The 16,115-nt window shown below is 44.4% G+C and overlaps 1 protein-coding gene across 1 annotated transcript in view; it reads left to right on the top strand.

Annotated features, from left to right (window-relative positions):
- Positions 1 to 11,016, top strand: part of ZNF536 (zinc finger protein 536) — a 307,936-nt gene extending 296,920 nt beyond the window's left edge. The window contains exon 5 of the mRNA XM_060084531.1: positions 10,772 to 11,016. Coding sequence (XP_059940514.1) covers positions 10,772 to 11,016 — 245 coding nt within the window. The remainder of the gene's footprint in view (positions 1 to 10,771) is intronic.
- Positions 11,017 to 16,115: the final 5,099 nt, after the last annotated feature.

The following is a 16,115-nucleotide window of genomic DNA, read 5'->3' as shown; positions in this document are numbered from 1 at the left end:
GGAAGAGTTTCCCTGTCACCTGCTTGGCTTCACTGGGGCCACACTCTCAGCTGTGTCATCTCCTGATCTGGGGTGTTGTACTATTACCGTCCACCGCACATCAACCAGGTTCACTTTTTAAGAAAATTTTAAAATAAAAATTTAATTTTAATATAGATTTAGAATTACAAAAATGTTGCATAGGTTGTACAGAGAATTCTCATATATCTCATGCCCATTTTCCCCTATTATTAGCATCTTACATTGGTAGGGTACATTTGTTACAACTAATGACCCAATACTGCAATACTGATACACTATTATTAAGTAAAGCCCATATTTGGCCCAGGTTTCCTTAGTTTTTACCTAATGTCCTTTCTCTATTCCAGAGTACCACATTACATTTAGTTGTCGGGTCTCCTAGGGCTCCTCCTGGCTGTGACAGTTCCTCTGTCTTTCCTCGTTTTTGATGACTTGGACAGTTTTGAGGCGTGTTGTGTAGAATGTCCCTCAGTTGGGATTTCTCATGGTTAGACTTGGATCGTGGGTTTTAGGGAGGAAGGCCACAGAGGTGAAGTGCCTTCTCATCCCATCAAATCAGGGTACGTGCTCTCCCCCTGACCTTGGTCACCTGGCTGAGGTCGTGATTGTCAGGTGTCTGCCTGTACGGTTCCTCTTTCCCACTTTCCACACTGTAGTCCTGTGAACGAGGTCACCATGCAGCCGGCACAAAGAAGTGGGAGTTTCAGCCACCTCCTCCAGGGGGAGCACCTGTGTAGTAAATAGTTTGGAAGGCGTGGGGCATTTGTACTTTTCCACGTAGGTATTGATTCAGTCATTTAGTTGTGACAGTGTGACTTGTGGATGCTTATTTTATACTTCGTCATTTACTTTGTTGCTGAAGCTGTTCCAGCTCTGGCCACTGGGGGCTCTCTCACTGGACTGCGTGGGGCTTTACAATACCCCCATCAATGTATGTGTTTGGAGCAATTCCTTGCTTTCTGGCATAAAGTGCTCCAGGATCATCTTGTGTATGTCCTGTCCCAGCCCTAGAATCAGCCATTTCTCCAAGGAGCCCTGGTTCCCTTTCCTTGTGAATGGTATTAGAAATCAAGCTCTGGGCTAAGTGTGCTTGCTGCCACTGGGATATCATGGGTTCTGGGCCCTCTCGGCTGACAGAAAAAGGAAATATATGTGTGTCTATTAACCCTTGCCTATACTCACATCTCTACAGTATGTATTAAGCTAAACACAAGTTCACACTGATGTCTCCAGTCTATTACCATATGGATCAAAATTTGCTTTAAAAATACTAAAATATATTTTTCGATAATGTTTTAAATTTAAACCCAAATCACAGGAAATTTAAAACCTAAAATTATTTATACTAAGGATATTCCAAAGTGTTTTAGCATCTTAGATTAGATGGATGAATATTTTTTTGAAAACTGAAAACATAAATTATGTACCTGATGAGAATCATTCTTGTCTATTTAGAATTAGGGAAATTTATACATACATACATACATATATATATATATATACATATATAATGTGTGCTACTGAGAAAAGACTCTTACTATCAGCTCAATGCATGTTTGTGTATATTTTTACCCATCTCACTGTCCCTGCCAAGACTGTTGAAGCTTCAAGGATGGCCGGAGTCCTGGGCAGGGACCCTCCTAGTTTGCAGCTTCAGGTTCAGAGCAGCAGACACTCAGAGGGAACAGCAGGTGAGGGCCAAGTGGAAACCAGGCACTGCCTGGGAGGCCTGACTGGCTGGCCAGCCCGCTGGTACCACCCAGCCTGGATTCATCCCAGGCCTGTGGGGCGGGGTCCACCTCTGGGGGCCCGAGTTTCCAACTTACCCAGTTGGCCCTATAAGTGGAGCCATTTTCTTACCTACCAGCATGCAGTTTGCAAATGTCCTTAGTTTCAAGGGATCCAAAGGGCTCTGGTTGGGGTGCAATAGGGGGAAGGCTGTTATCAAGGAGTCTTGTTGGTACTTCCCAAGCCTCATAGCCCTGTACATGCGAGCTGCCTCTGAGGGCTACTTCTCTCCAGGTCATTACCAGGACCCATCTAGAAAACAATGCCACAGAACATGACTGCGAAAGACCCTTCTGTGGTAGCTTAGAAATACTCCATGATCCTGTGCTCCAAAGAGGATATTGCAGAAAGGAAAATGGGAGTGTCACAGGTGGGTCAGCTGTGGGCTGCTGCAGGCCCCAGAAAACAACCATAATGCTGCTGGTCACCAAGATTCTTCCTCGGCCAGCCTGGACTCTCTCGTGCTCTCCAGCCTTCTTTGGGGTTTACACCCACCCATTATATATGTAAGTGTGGCCAGGGCTCATCTAGAAGCCATAGCAGCAATGTTCCTCTTCATTTACCCACTGTTGTCTTTTTCCAGTTATGAACAATGAAAGGCCCCAGTGTGACTGATCTGAAAGGCTTGCCCTGGTCTGAGAGATGATGGCTTGGCAGTGTGAAGACACAAGGGGATTGTCCCTGTCACTGTTTACCTGGGCCAGGGACCCTACTCTCCACCACTTACATACATGACCCTCTTCTGGACCCTCTTCCTTGTGTTGACCACAGAGAGTGAACCATGATTCTGGGGATTGCTCCTCTCCACGCTAGGATGCCCTTGTTCCAACGTCCAGAGTTGTGCCTCTGTCACGATGTATGGACCCTCTGGCAAACAGCACATGGGTCTTTCCTCAAGAATGTTCTTTCTCTCTTGGGGGTCCTTTCATAACCCCCCATTTTGAGCCATCTTTCAACGGGAAACTGGGGTCTTGCTCGAAGCTTGGATGTCCTTCCCTCCTGAACGATTGGCCCCGTCCTCTCTCCACTTGGGTCTCCAGTAGGTTGCAACCCCTAAAGGCAGTCTTAAGATGTGTGGGCAGCCATTCAGAATGTACTGGGTGGGCCTGTGTCAGGCATGTGGAATAGATGCCCTTCCCACCCTCTCGGTGCTAAAAGTACTGCATCATTCCAACAGCAACCTGCTCAGGGCAATGCATGCAGCAGGTGCTCAATGTGTGCTCATGGAAGTGGGATAGGGTCCAGGAGATGTGTGATGCGAGCTTTGACAGAGAACTTACAAAGCCCTGTGGCTTGGTGCCAGCTATGGGCTCAATACCAGTCTTTGACGTGCATCTGGAGGCCACAGTGGTGCTTGTGTCCATAAGGGGTGTGGCATGTGACATGTGTGCAATATCACACATTATAGCACACACTCCTCCAGGAAGTTCATGGATTCCCTCCTGGAGCATCCCTGGGTCTGATCAAAGAAAGCTCTTTGTAGAGAATCTTCCCACAGGTGTTTTGCAGGGAGTGACAGGAGGGAACAGTGAGATGAGAGTCTGTTCTGAGAAAACCCTAAGATGAATTCCTGATCAGGAACTGGCTAGCTGTGTCTACCTGGCTTTGGACAATTTTTTAATCTTAGTTTTCTTATCTGTAAAATGGGGAGACGTTTCTCCACCATATATCCCCACTGGTGGTCATGAGGACCATTGAAGCAATTCCTATAAATGTGCTCTGATGAGTGGGTGTCGGACTGTTTTCTCACCACCCTGGACTAAGCACCAGAGGTTGGTCACTTACCCCTCTCCCCATCTCCTCTCCACCATCCCTCACCTGAGCAGAAACCACCAGCATGGAAAGTCTGGAAGCCTTGTGGACACAGCTCCTGCTCTTCCCCAAACCCAGCTGCCCACAAGTGTGGAGCTGTAATTAATGGATTGTCCCCCAAGGTCAGGCATTTTCCTCTCCCCCTTCGATACAGGGAAAGAGAAGATATTTCCATCATAGCAAGTAAGAAAAATGTCTCGTTTCCCCACTTTTGTTATAAACAATGTACGACTTGCTTTCTCCTTACTCCTCCTGACCCTCCACACTGTATACATATTTATATATTATTCATAGTGGATTAAAAATGAATGCGCTCTTTACCACGGCTCTACGGCACAATGACAATACAAATTAACGTATGATGTACTTACTTTTCGCATGGCAGTGATGGGAAATGTTGATGGCCTCAAAGTGAGAGACAGAGAGGGGTGGAAAGTGGGCTGGTGGGGGGAGTGCACATCTAGCCGCACCGTCAGGGCCTGAGGCCCTGCCTGCAGATGGGGATGGGGGCTATTCAGGGCAGCAGCCTCGCTGCAGAGCTGGAAAGGCCCTTTCCCTTCCCTTCTCCCACGGAATGAGGTCCAAGCTCCCCAGGGGGTCCTGTGGGCCCTTCCCCTGCCCAGCTCTCGCCGAGCTCCACCTCCACCATACTGACCTGCTTCCATGCCCCTGCACCCACCCAGCCTTCCTGTTCTTGCACCTAGGGTCAGGCACATCCTCTGTCTGGGGTAGCATTCCTCTCTTCTTCCCTTCTCTTGGCTACCTCCCTCTTTCTTTCATCCATCCGTTCATCCATTCATCTATCCATCCATCCATCCATCCATCCATCCATCCATTCACGTATAGTTTGCTTGAAAAATACCTGATGGATATCTTTGACATCCCAAACTCTGTACTAGGTGGTGAAAAACAGCGGTAATCAGAAAAACCAAAAAACAACAAAACCCCACAGTCCCTGAGCCATGGAGCTGAGAGTCGTTCTTGTGGGGAAGACAACATAATTGTTTATTTGTTGAGCTACTCTTGTTGGATTGGATGCTCTACTGTGGAAGAGAAGAGTTTGCTATGATGAACCTCAGTGGGTCTGAGGGGACCCACACAAGGGAGGCCTTCGTGCGGCTTAGGCAGCTGTGCTGAAGGACGGGATTACAGTAATTCGATGGAGTAAGTGAGGAGCATTCTCGTGGAGGGAATGGGACAGGATTGGGCCAAGGTCCTGTGGTGAGAAAGAGTATAAAGTATATAAAGCATCGGGAGAGCAGAGAGGTCCCTGTGGCCAGAGGCAGCAGACTCAGGGCTCTGAGGGCGAAGAGGGTGGAAGGGTGTTCAGGGGCTCACGTTCCTCTCAGCTGAGCTCTCGGAGCCCCCAGCCACCTCTACCATCTCCCACACTGCAGTCCCTCAAAATGCCAGCCTTGTACCGGAAGAGGACCCTCTAGATGCGAGATCCTTCCCGCATGGGCCTGTGACCACAGCCCAGCCCAGCCCAGCCCACGTTTGCTGAACTTCGTCCAGGGGAAATGCCCCTGCTAACAACTTGTTTCTTTGGACTCTGGAGGTCTTCCAGTTCCCCAAGCCCCCTCCAAAGGCAGGTGCCCGGAGGAGAGACAATATCTCTGGCTTTAATCCAAGACCATCTGGGACAAGACCACCTGGAACAGGCAGGCTAGTGTGAAACAGTGACACACGAAATGCTGGTCGAATCAGTGTTTTTGATGAAGAACAAAGCATAGCCTCCCTTGACCAGGCTTAGGTAAGGAACACGATGACAACAATGAAATCAGCAACCATAACAATGACAGACTGCTGACATTCGTATAGCTCTTTGTCATTTACAAACTTGACACACCGTCTCCTCTGATCCTCACAACAGGCTTATGGTGTCAGTATTAGTATTATCTCCGCATTTCCAAGGTGTGGAAACTGAAGCCTTGAGAGATCAAGTGCTCACTCAAGGTCAGACAGAGGGGAAACTGAAGCTTGGGTGTTAGTAGCCTCCCAACCTCACAGAGAGGGAAAGCTAAGCTTTGAACCCAAGCTCCTGGTCGGACTCACACTGCTACTGCAGGGCAGGAGGACACCTAAAAGCAAAGATGCAAAACTGAGAGAGCTCCCTGTGGTCAGGCATGTGCAGGAAAGGATCTCCTGTGTTCAGAGGGGCAAAGGACACCCTGGAGGGCAGTGCTTCTTTGTGGGGTTGAACTTGAGAGAGGCTAGTGTTTTGATGCTCTCCTCAAATGGGGAGCTGGCAGGGGTGGGTGCACTTATTCTCTTATATTCAATCACCAAGAAAAGCTGTTAGACTCAACTCTGTCTTAAAGCCTTTGCTACTTCTTAGAAACTGATGTAGCATCTTCATCACCACCTATAGACCCAAGTGAATGGCCACCTCCATCTCCAGTCTGCCAAGGTGGGCACAGGCAGCATGGCTGCTCTTTCCTCTCATTAAAATGTGATGGATGGAAGTTTGCAGAGTTTGTCACCCTGAGGGCTTCTCCTCAGGGGACAGTTGACCTGCCTCCACCTGGAGAGCTGATTTCCTCAGAGCCCCACATCCACTGCAGCAAGAAGGTAAGAAAGGTCAGCGCAGATTTCCACGGTCTCTCCCGCTGTCTCTGCCTTCAGGTGGGTCTCTTGTTCTGTCACACATATCGGAAAATCACAGTAGAATATTTAGTGGAGCTCTCAGCTTTGGGGTTTGTTCTGAAGACCTTGCTTATGTTCTTTGACCCAAACCTAACATATCACTGTGTTTGTGCCAATACCAGGGACTTCGAATGGATGAATGGTATAGAGAAATATGAAACTTTTCATCCAGATTTAGCTGGACTGGGAAATGTATCAAGTTTCCAAAGTGCTTTGCATACCAACAGCTTTCTGTTTGGGAGTAAATGTTCTCATCACCAAAGGATCAACCTTTCACTTACATTTGAGTCTTGAGAGAACGCAGTGCTTTCCTCCAGACTCGTCTCAGCTCCTCACAATCACCTCTCTCAGGATGGACCTCTCATTTCTTCAAATAATTTTCTTCTACATCAGTCTCATGGGAAACTTTCAACTAACCCCTCACAAGGGTGTGTGTGTGTGTGTGTGTGTGTATCCTACAAAAACACATTGTAATCATGGTTCTCATAAGGATTGGAGAATTAGGACATCTGAGTACTTGATACACATTGGAAATTTGTTTGAAAGTCAAACCGTCCAAGTTTCCTATATCTTAAGTTACTTCTCTGTGCAATGGGGTTGATATCCCTAACAAAACTGCCGTAAAACTCAAATGTGAGTTTAAACATACAAAAATGTATGTGAAAACCTGTGGGACGTAGGCCTTTGGGATCTTCAGGTGCTACCATTATCTACAGTGCTTCTACTTACAAAGTATGTTGCAAAATCAGGATTTACGATGATTCCAGTAGTGTATAGACTTCTCTCTACAAATGTACACATGCATAACATTATACCTTTACATACAGCTCTCCAGCTCACCTAAGTTAAATTAAAAACTACTTCAATACTAATGGTTTGACCACTGAAGTGTCCAAATATGCCAGAATTACTGTACGTCTTTGACTCTACCAAGAAATAGAGATTCAGATATAAACATAGGATAAAATCATGATTAATATTTTAAAATCAATTGGTGGGAAAAATATACTAAGTGCTTTTATGTCAAGTTGGCCAATTCAAAAAAGCTCTTATTGTGAATAAATGTGATACTTGAGGTTCTCTGTTTGGTTTGCTAAGAGGCATGTGCATCCCACAGTGACACAATTTGCAGAGAGGGTGGCTTCCAAAGGTTGTAGCATAGATTCACACAGAAATGTATTATTCAGTAATAATAATAGAAAATATAATAAACAGCTTTCATAGATGGGAAAAAAAAACAATGGAAGAATGGAGGAACCAGTGTGAACCCTGGTGATCTGAGGTACATTTGTTAAATAATACCTTGGTTTGGTAATTTTGCTTCATGGTTCTGCTAGCCTCTTTGGATCATGGTACCAAGAGTTTAACTCTATTTATTTATTTTTATTTATTATTTGGAGTCCTTAGCTCCAAAGACTTGTCAGACCACCATGATTTTCTCCATCAGTAACTTATTGCCATGAAATAAATAAATTGACAAGTTAGCCCCGGCTTTTTCTGAGCCAGGGTAATTAGGATAGTGGTCACCCCTCCTCTGTGAGCTGCCACAGGGCTGCCCTTGGTGGGAACCCAGAAAATATAATCCATTTCTGAGAAGATTTGGACAAAACTTTAAAAACGTTTCTTAGGCTTCCTGAGAGAAGTCTCAGCTCTACTTCTCAGGTTCTCTGAATGACCCTCAGTTGGTTCCTATGCCTCCAGCTACAGATTTGGGCCCTCCTTTCTCCTGCTCAAGAGCTGCCCTTTCAGAGAACCTCAAATCCTCCCTCACTGAGCCCTGGGCATAGCTTCATGTCCATAGGGATGACGACTTCATGAGTTGGATGACTGAGTCTTGGGATCTGTTGGAAACTCACTGAGCCCCAGCTTAGCACTGACTTAGATTCATGATTATGGTGGGGAGAATGGGCATGGCTTTTCCTATCCCACTGCCACTGATCAGAACCACGATTCTTCCCTTCAGTCTACACTCTAACTCCAACGTGATGAAGAGTAGGGCCATGTATATTCTTCGTAAATATACTAAGTCCACTAGAGATAGAGTCTCAGTTCTCCTTCAGCACCATCCCAGGGTCTTCCCTGTCATCTGTGTGAGGGGCAACCGAGCCCAAAGGGTGGGGTTGGGTAGCAGGAAGGTAAGAAGGAAATGATGCTTGCGAATCCTTCTCTTACTTGACAATGGTGGTCCAGGCCCCTCCTGATGACTGTCTATGCTCTTCTTGCTGTGGTAGGCTATGTGGAAGGTCGAACAGCAAGTGCGCTTTTCTTGGGTTTCATTTGTTCTTACCTCCATGGACTTGCAAATTGGCTTTCACAAGTGGGAAAGTTGATCAAATTCAGTCTTGTGTTAGGTACAACAATAGAAACAAGAGAAAACTCTATCCAAAAATTTGTATTAAAAAAAAAGGCAAGGTGAAGCAGTAAGATAATAATACAGTCCACAAACAGTTAATGCCTACTTGCTTTGTGCCAGGTAGTGGGCTTGGCACCAGTGATATTAAGATGGCTATGCCTACTGATTCAGGAACATACAGACAGTCATGGTGATCAACACACACACAGCAGCCCCATAAAACATGCGTTCCAGTTGGGCAGAGCCTTGAAAGAAGAATGGGGTTTGGGTCTGCAGAGAATAGAAGTATTTCAGGGAGAGAGTAGCACAGAAAGGCTATGGGGACCCTGTGGAATGAAGCCTTTTTGCAGAGACCATCTAATCGTTTGGTTTGGAGTGGGCAAAGTGGGGATGCTCCCAGGAGACTTGAGAGGTGCTGGGACTGAGCTATGAAGGTGAGGGGGTAGGTGGCCATCAAAGATTTGGGCAAGGAAATCACAGCTGAGCTTCTGCTTTAGGTACTCACTGTGGTATCCCTGGGGAGGACGGGCAGGAAGTGGGGAAACTAGAAGCAGGAAGCCCTCTTGCAGGCTGCCATGTTCATAGTCTAGCAAGCGTTGGTGTACACTGGACTAAGCTCAGAAGGGGGGTGTTGGAAGGAGAAAGATTCAACAGGTAGAATGGATTTGCCCAGGGGCCAATTGGCTAGAAGGGAAGAAGGAGAGAGCTAATTCCTGAAGCCCACTAAGAAAGAAGCAAGCATCTAGCACTGTGTGCAATTTGGTGAGAAAATGAGTTTCAGCTCCAAACATTTGGTTGGCCGCCAGTTCCTCAAGAACAAGACTGTTTTCTAGGTAGATACACAGGACTTCTGCTATTACCGTTCTAGAAAAAGTGCTGAATATGCTGTTCAGATGTTTTCTGGGGTAAACGGTTGGGCCCATTTATTTACTTGTTTATTTTTCTGAGCAAATGAAACTCAGCCCTCGGTCTTGACCTCTCTGGGTGCTGGGTAGGATGGCTGCCAGGAATGGCATATCTACCATTTCTCAGCATCAAGCAGAATACAACTGTTCCATTATAACTTCCCAAACCAGATGCTTTACTGGTTCCTTAAGATGGCAGACATGTGTGCACGCCTGCTGTGCATCCGAACAGAGAAATCAAGCCTGAAGGAGTACATGGATTTCACACAATCCGTCTTCCGTTCTGATTTATAGCCTTTCTAGTAAAGTTTGATTCCAAGCGTCACTATTTAAAATCAAACTTCTTTAAAACTAGGTTGTCCTTGATTATCTGAATGTCCAGGTTCCTCTCTGATACCTTCTGCTGCCTCCTCTTGAAACCCTGAGATTCCCAAATTCTTCCAGCTTGGCACTTCCGCTCCACCCAAGAGCAAGGCTTGGGTAATATCCCTCTCTCACCCCACCCCAAACACCCTCCCTGGTCACTCTTGATTTGCTTCTCTTAAGAGTTAAGATAAACTTAAAGAGTTAGTGGGAGGATAAGAAAGTGAACTGGCTTGGAGACTTGAGTCAGAATCTCAGCTGGCAGGATTTATGGATTTTTTGTGTAGAGCTAGAGTCAGCAAAGTACAGTCCAAGTCTCAAATCCGTCCCCTGTCTGTTTTCATATGGTCTGCAAGCTAAGAACGGTTTTTACATTTTTAAATGGTTGAAAAAAAAACCCGAACAAGAATAGTATTTCATCACATATGAAAATTATATAAAATTCAGATTTCAGTATCCATAAATAAAGTTTTGAATTTCATCAACAAAAATTTGGAAATTTATTTTCTCTCTTGTTATATTAGTACCTACATCATATCTTTGACCTTGGCCTGCAAAGGCTAAAATATTTTCTACCTAACCTTTAAATTGTGTCGGGAACTTTCTCTTCTGTCACCTAGAAACTCTGAATTAAAAACTCTGGCCACGATGGAAATCCCTGTCCAAGTTATTATTATTTGATAACATTATTTATCCAAGTAACTTATTACTTATCCAAATAGTTATACGGGCTGCATCTTCATTCTTTGCCATCTGATTTTTGCAAGGCAAGAACACTGATGATATTGATAATATTGGTAATCACCATCATGGTCCTTTGTGCGCTGGGGGCCGGGAAGGGGGGCAAGCGGCAGAGCTGACCGGCCACTCTTTCTGCCCACAGGTCACAGGCCTTTCCAATGCCGCTACTGTCCCTACAGTGCCTCTCAGAAGGGAAATCTGAAGACCCACGTCCTCTGCGTCCATCGCATGCCTTTTGACAACAGCCAGTATCCCGACCGCAGGTTCAAGCGCTCCAGAGTCGACTCGGAGGCTTCTGGGAATTTCGAAGACCCCACAGCTGTCAAGGCGGGGAGCTCAGCGGAGCTAACGGAGGAGGGCAGCAAGGCCCAGGAGGAGCGCAACTGAGCCAACCAACCCGGATATTGCAATATTATTTTACACAGTTTTCAGATTATGCATCTGGTAAAAGAGTTTGCTAACTGCATTCCAAGGGGAAAAAATCATGTACAACCTCCCCTCTAGTGTATAGAACATTTTAAAAATTTAAAAAGATATCTATATATATATTAAAAAAAAAAAAATCCCCAGCCCTTGAAAATGGCTGCTAAACTGTTACCCGGCAACAAGTATTTCCAAACAATGCAGGTGGGAGAAAAGCGATTTCAGAAATGCTTGGTGTCCTCTGAGCTCAAGAAAGCTGGGGGCCCTTCCAATGCTAGAGTCGTCTTTGTTCAAAAATCATGCTCTTAACTGAAAAACGATACCATCTAAATGATTTAGTGTTGCCTTGAAGATGGAGGGGCTGTGTTTTCATTGTTGAAAACACCTCTATAATCTGACACCAGCTGCTGTCATCTGCCTCGCACCCTAATGGGATGTGTTGGGAGGCGGCCGCGGTGCCAGTCAGACTGGAGCGGTCACTGCAGAGAAAAATCAATTCACGTGGTGTTTTAACTGCACTCTCAGAGAAACCTTAGCCGGCCCACAGCCAGCACCAGGGCTGACCGGCACTGCAGAGGATTGCCATCTTCAACGTGCATTTAAAAAAAATCCACAGCCAAATGAATCAATGGTCAGGAAGTATCTGCAGACAAATGTCCAGTGCAGGTTTGATGAGTAATTCCTTTTTTTTTAGATCAAATTGCAGTATGGAGGGAAATGCTTTTTTCTTGGTTGTCTTTTTTTTTTTTTTTTAATTTTTGGAGAAATTTACAAGAAGGTTGCTAATAAAAAAAATTTTAGGGGTACATGATATAAAATGCTTAGAAAAACTAGCCCACCCTATCCACAGAAGGTGCTGGTGAGGAATGGAAGTTTATGTAACAATAGATTGTTTTTATTAGGATTTTAAACATTGTACTTGAAAGAAGGCTGCTTTGGTCCTTATTATCAGATTTTTTTCATGTGTTCGTTTTTGTAAGTCTCACAGACACGAAGCAAGGTTTTCTTCTCCAGCAAGCTCTAATGAAATAGCTTGTATTAAAATATGAATCTAAACATCCTGTTCTCCATCACTAATGAAGAAAACTGTTTAAGTTAAAAATGTCTGTTTTTGTAAAACAAATGTGTTCTATATTTTTGTAGATTTTAGATTTTCTACTGATTGGATACTCCAAATTTATCAAGTTCTGCACCACCCAGAGGGAGATTGGAGAGCCAGTAATGAAACAACTCATTCTTTTCAAAAACGATTTACGAAGACTAGTTAATGGTTTATTCCTGAATCTGCTAGTGTGGTGTCAAAGTTCAGCCTCTTAACATACTTCCTTTGAGTGACACGAAATTGGTGCTGTTGCTTGTGACGGTGGAGAAGTATTGAAGTATTAACTTCTTCTAAAAAAAATCATTCAGACTTAAAAAAAAAAAAAAGATAGATATCTCCTTGCAGGCTGGGAGCACAGAATAAAACCCCAGGGCCTTAAAAACTTCAGCTCTGCCTACAGCAGTTTACAAAAATACTAAACTGCAATCAATGTAAATAAAATGCTTCGCTATCCTGAGACCAGAAGGAATCTCAGGCTAATAAGGAATCCGGTTTGCATATGCTGTCGAGAGGGTGACATCCACCCGGGGTTTCAGTGTAAACGTGTTCGCTGTACAACGTGGACCCATCTGGCATAGAGCAAGCTGCTTTCTTGTTTTTCTAGAATAGTTCTCACTGCCTTACTTAAATCGAGTTGATAAACTTAATGCAACTGTTTCTATGATCCTAGAGAAAGGACTGAAATGTTATTGAAAACTTTCCGACTGTAGTAAGCTTTAGGATTTTAAATGCACTACTGTGTTTGGTGACTGTGCCAGTCGCTTGCTTTCTGTGTGTTTGCCCTGCCTTTGGTATCTTAGCAAAGAAAAATATAAAAAAGAAGAAAAAAAAGTAAAAAGAGCAAAAAAAGAGGAAAAAAAAGTGGAAAACAACGAGAGCCACATTCCATTTCTAGCACTTTGGGCGCTCTTTCAGTATCCTTTTGTGTCTTCTGAGCATCGTCAGATGCGACAGGCAATAATTCTGTTTGTGACACTGGGAACATCCCCTCTTCTTTGTGGCGTGTGTGTTGATTCCATTTTGTCCAGTGCTACCGTCCTTATATCCCCCCTGACACAGGCCTTCTTTCCAGAACATTTGTAAATTGTAATACAAACAAGTGACAGCCGCAGTGATGCAGTGTCAGTTTCTGAATGTCATCAGGTTCTCATATCTAAACATGTCAAGTTTTTTCCCTGTAACTTCTGTAGTCTGTGATGCTGGTCATAATACTGTCTACATTCCTACACAAAGAACAAAAAATCTATCTTGGAGGAAATCTGAGATCAATAGAGTAGAGAATTTTGTTGCTATGCTTGTAACAAGTAGAAAACTTTGTATTTAAAGTTTATTCTTGGTCATTATTTATTATTATAATACATCAGTTGACAGAACTTTATTCTGGTATAGAAAGTATTAAAAGTTGTTTTTTCAGCAATGACTGTTTTCTTTCTGCTGTTAGAATAAAATGTCTTTGAAGCAGTCCAGTTTTATCCAGTGTTTTACACAATAAAACCTCTACCTCTGGGGGAAAAATACCTTTTCCTATTCACATATGTTTACTAGGAGGAGGGAAACATATTTTTGCAGCTTTATCAGATTTTGATAAGACTTGGTCAAACCCCACTTCTTACAAAAAGCCCTGCAGTATCCTGGGTGGATGGTTCCCATAACCTGGTGCTTTTTCAAGCCGAAGAGTATCTCTGTGCAGTATGAATAGCATGTGTATCTGTGTGCGTGTGTGTGTGTATGCACACCCATGTGCATTTGTGAACTATGTTTCTTTGAAAGCTTGTAGACATGGGTTTTAGTGAGGTAATACCTATGCAAATACCAATGCTCCTCATATACTAGCAATTACACAAGACACTTAAGGCATTGGGATCTATTATTTCCCTTTACTGGTAGCAAGTTTTAAAAAACTCATTAAATGCAAGGAAGTCTTCTCCCTCTGAATGATCAGAGGACAATATGAATTCTTTCTCCAGAAGCAAAGGAAAAGAACAAAGAATAATAAAGTCTACAGTATCTGGGCTGCTGAAAAACAGAATTCTGCCACCGATCTGAGAAGGTTTGGAGTGTGTGCCCCACACTTGATGCACAGGCTTGCTTTTTTTTTTTTTTTTTTTGCGGTATGTGGGCCTGTCACTGTTGTGGCCTCTCCCGTGGCGGAGCACAGGCTCTGCAGCCATGGCTCACGGGCCCAGCCTCTCCGCGGCATGTGGGATCTTCCCGGACCGGGGCACAAACCCATGTCCCCTGCATCATCAGGCGGACTCTCAACCACTGCGCCACCAGGGAAGCCTTTCCTTTTTGACTTGTTTTTTTTGCTGTCGGTGGTGGTCTGGTTTCAAAACCGAGCTTGCATGGTGCATGCTGTGGCTCTGGAAAAGGTTGGCCCACCGAAATGTTGCAAGCAAAGGCATCCAGCCACGATACAGGCATTTGTAAGTCACCGGGTTTCTTTCAGGCCAGACTGTTGGTGTCCCTCGACGGGAGCAGATGGCCTGAATGCAATCTTTGGCAGTCCCGAGAGTCCGTTGTTAGAAACAACAAAGGTGAGTTTACGAGGAGTTAGGGAAGGATCAGAAAATGAACCCATCAGGGAAGGAAGGTTGATTAAGGGGCTGTAACTCCGCATACATGATGGATCCCGATCCCAAATGACTTCAGGGGCCAGGAAGGATGCCTCAGTGGCGAGAGGAGGAGAGTAGAAATTGGGAGGGGGGCGGTCTCAGGGGCCATGGGGGAGCCCAGCCCTGCTCCTCATCACCACGAAGAAGGCAGCATCAGGGCTTCTGACTCTGTAAGAGACACTGGACACCTGGATTTGGGGGGAAGTCTCTGAATTTCACATATTGCTTCAAAATGTGTATTTAAAAACTGTGTGATAAATAGGTGATCAAAATGTGGTTTATCCACAGAAGGGATTTTTTTTTTCTTTTCCATTAAGATTTATCACAGGATGTTGAGTATCGTTCCCTGTGCTAAACAGTAGAACCTTGCTGTTTATCCATCCTATACATAGTAGTTTGAATCAGCTAACCCCAAACTCCCAATCCATCCCACCCCCTTGGCAGCCATAAGTCTGTTCTCTATGTCTGTGAGTCTGTTTCTGTTTCATAAATAGGTTTGTTTGTGTCATATTTTAGATTCCACATGTAAGCGATATCATATGATCTTTGTCTTCCTCTGTCTGACTTTCTTCACTTGGTACGATCATCTCTAGGTCTGTCCGTGTTGCTGCAAATGGCATTATTTCATTCTTTTTTTATGGCTGAGTAATATTCCATTGTGTATGCGTACACACCGCATCTTCTTTATCCATGCCTCTGTCGATGAGCATTGAGGTTGTTTCCGTGTCTTGGCTACTGTAAATGGTGCTGCTATGAACATTAGTGGGCATGTATCTTTGCAAATTAGCGTTTTGTCAAGAATGGACTCTTATTCTGCCATGAAAAGGGATGGAGCACTGACACAGGCTGCAACGTGGATGACCCTTGAAAACACTGCATTAGGTTGACGAAGCCAGTCACTAAAGAAGCCAGTCCTGTGGTTGCTGGGGTTGTGGGGAGGGGAGGATAGGGGTGACTGATGGCTCAGGGGGAAGAGCTCTCTTCTCCCAGAAATAAAGATGCTCTAAAATTAGATAGTGATGCTGGTTGCCCAACTCTGAATATATTAAAAACCACTGAGTTGTATACTTTAAAAGGGTGAATTTTATGGCATGTGAATTATATCTCAATAAAGCTGTTACAAAATAAAAATATAACTGGAAGGAGGCCTTTTTAAGAAGCTTCAATATGTATTTCCATCAAAATATTTTGAGCTCTTCTATAGTCACAGACAATTGGCAGATCAGTCCGTTGTAAAGAATTACAAGATTAAGGTGTCCTGACTTAAATCTGAACTCTGAACTACTTATTGGCTACTTGATCTTGAACAGTTTAAGTCTTCTGCGTTCATCGATCCTTACCTGTAA

The sequence above is a fragment of the Mesoplodon densirostris genome, chromosome 19, assembly GCF_025265405.1.
Source record: "Mesoplodon densirostris isolate mMesDen1 chromosome 19, mMesDen1 primary haplotype, whole genome shotgun sequence".
NCBI lineage: Eukaryota > Metazoa > Chordata > Mammalia > Artiodactyla > Ziphiidae > Mesoplodon > Mesoplodon densirostris.
Note: the sequence above shows the minus strand (reverse complement) of the source record. Positions and strands in the feature narration are given on the sequence as shown.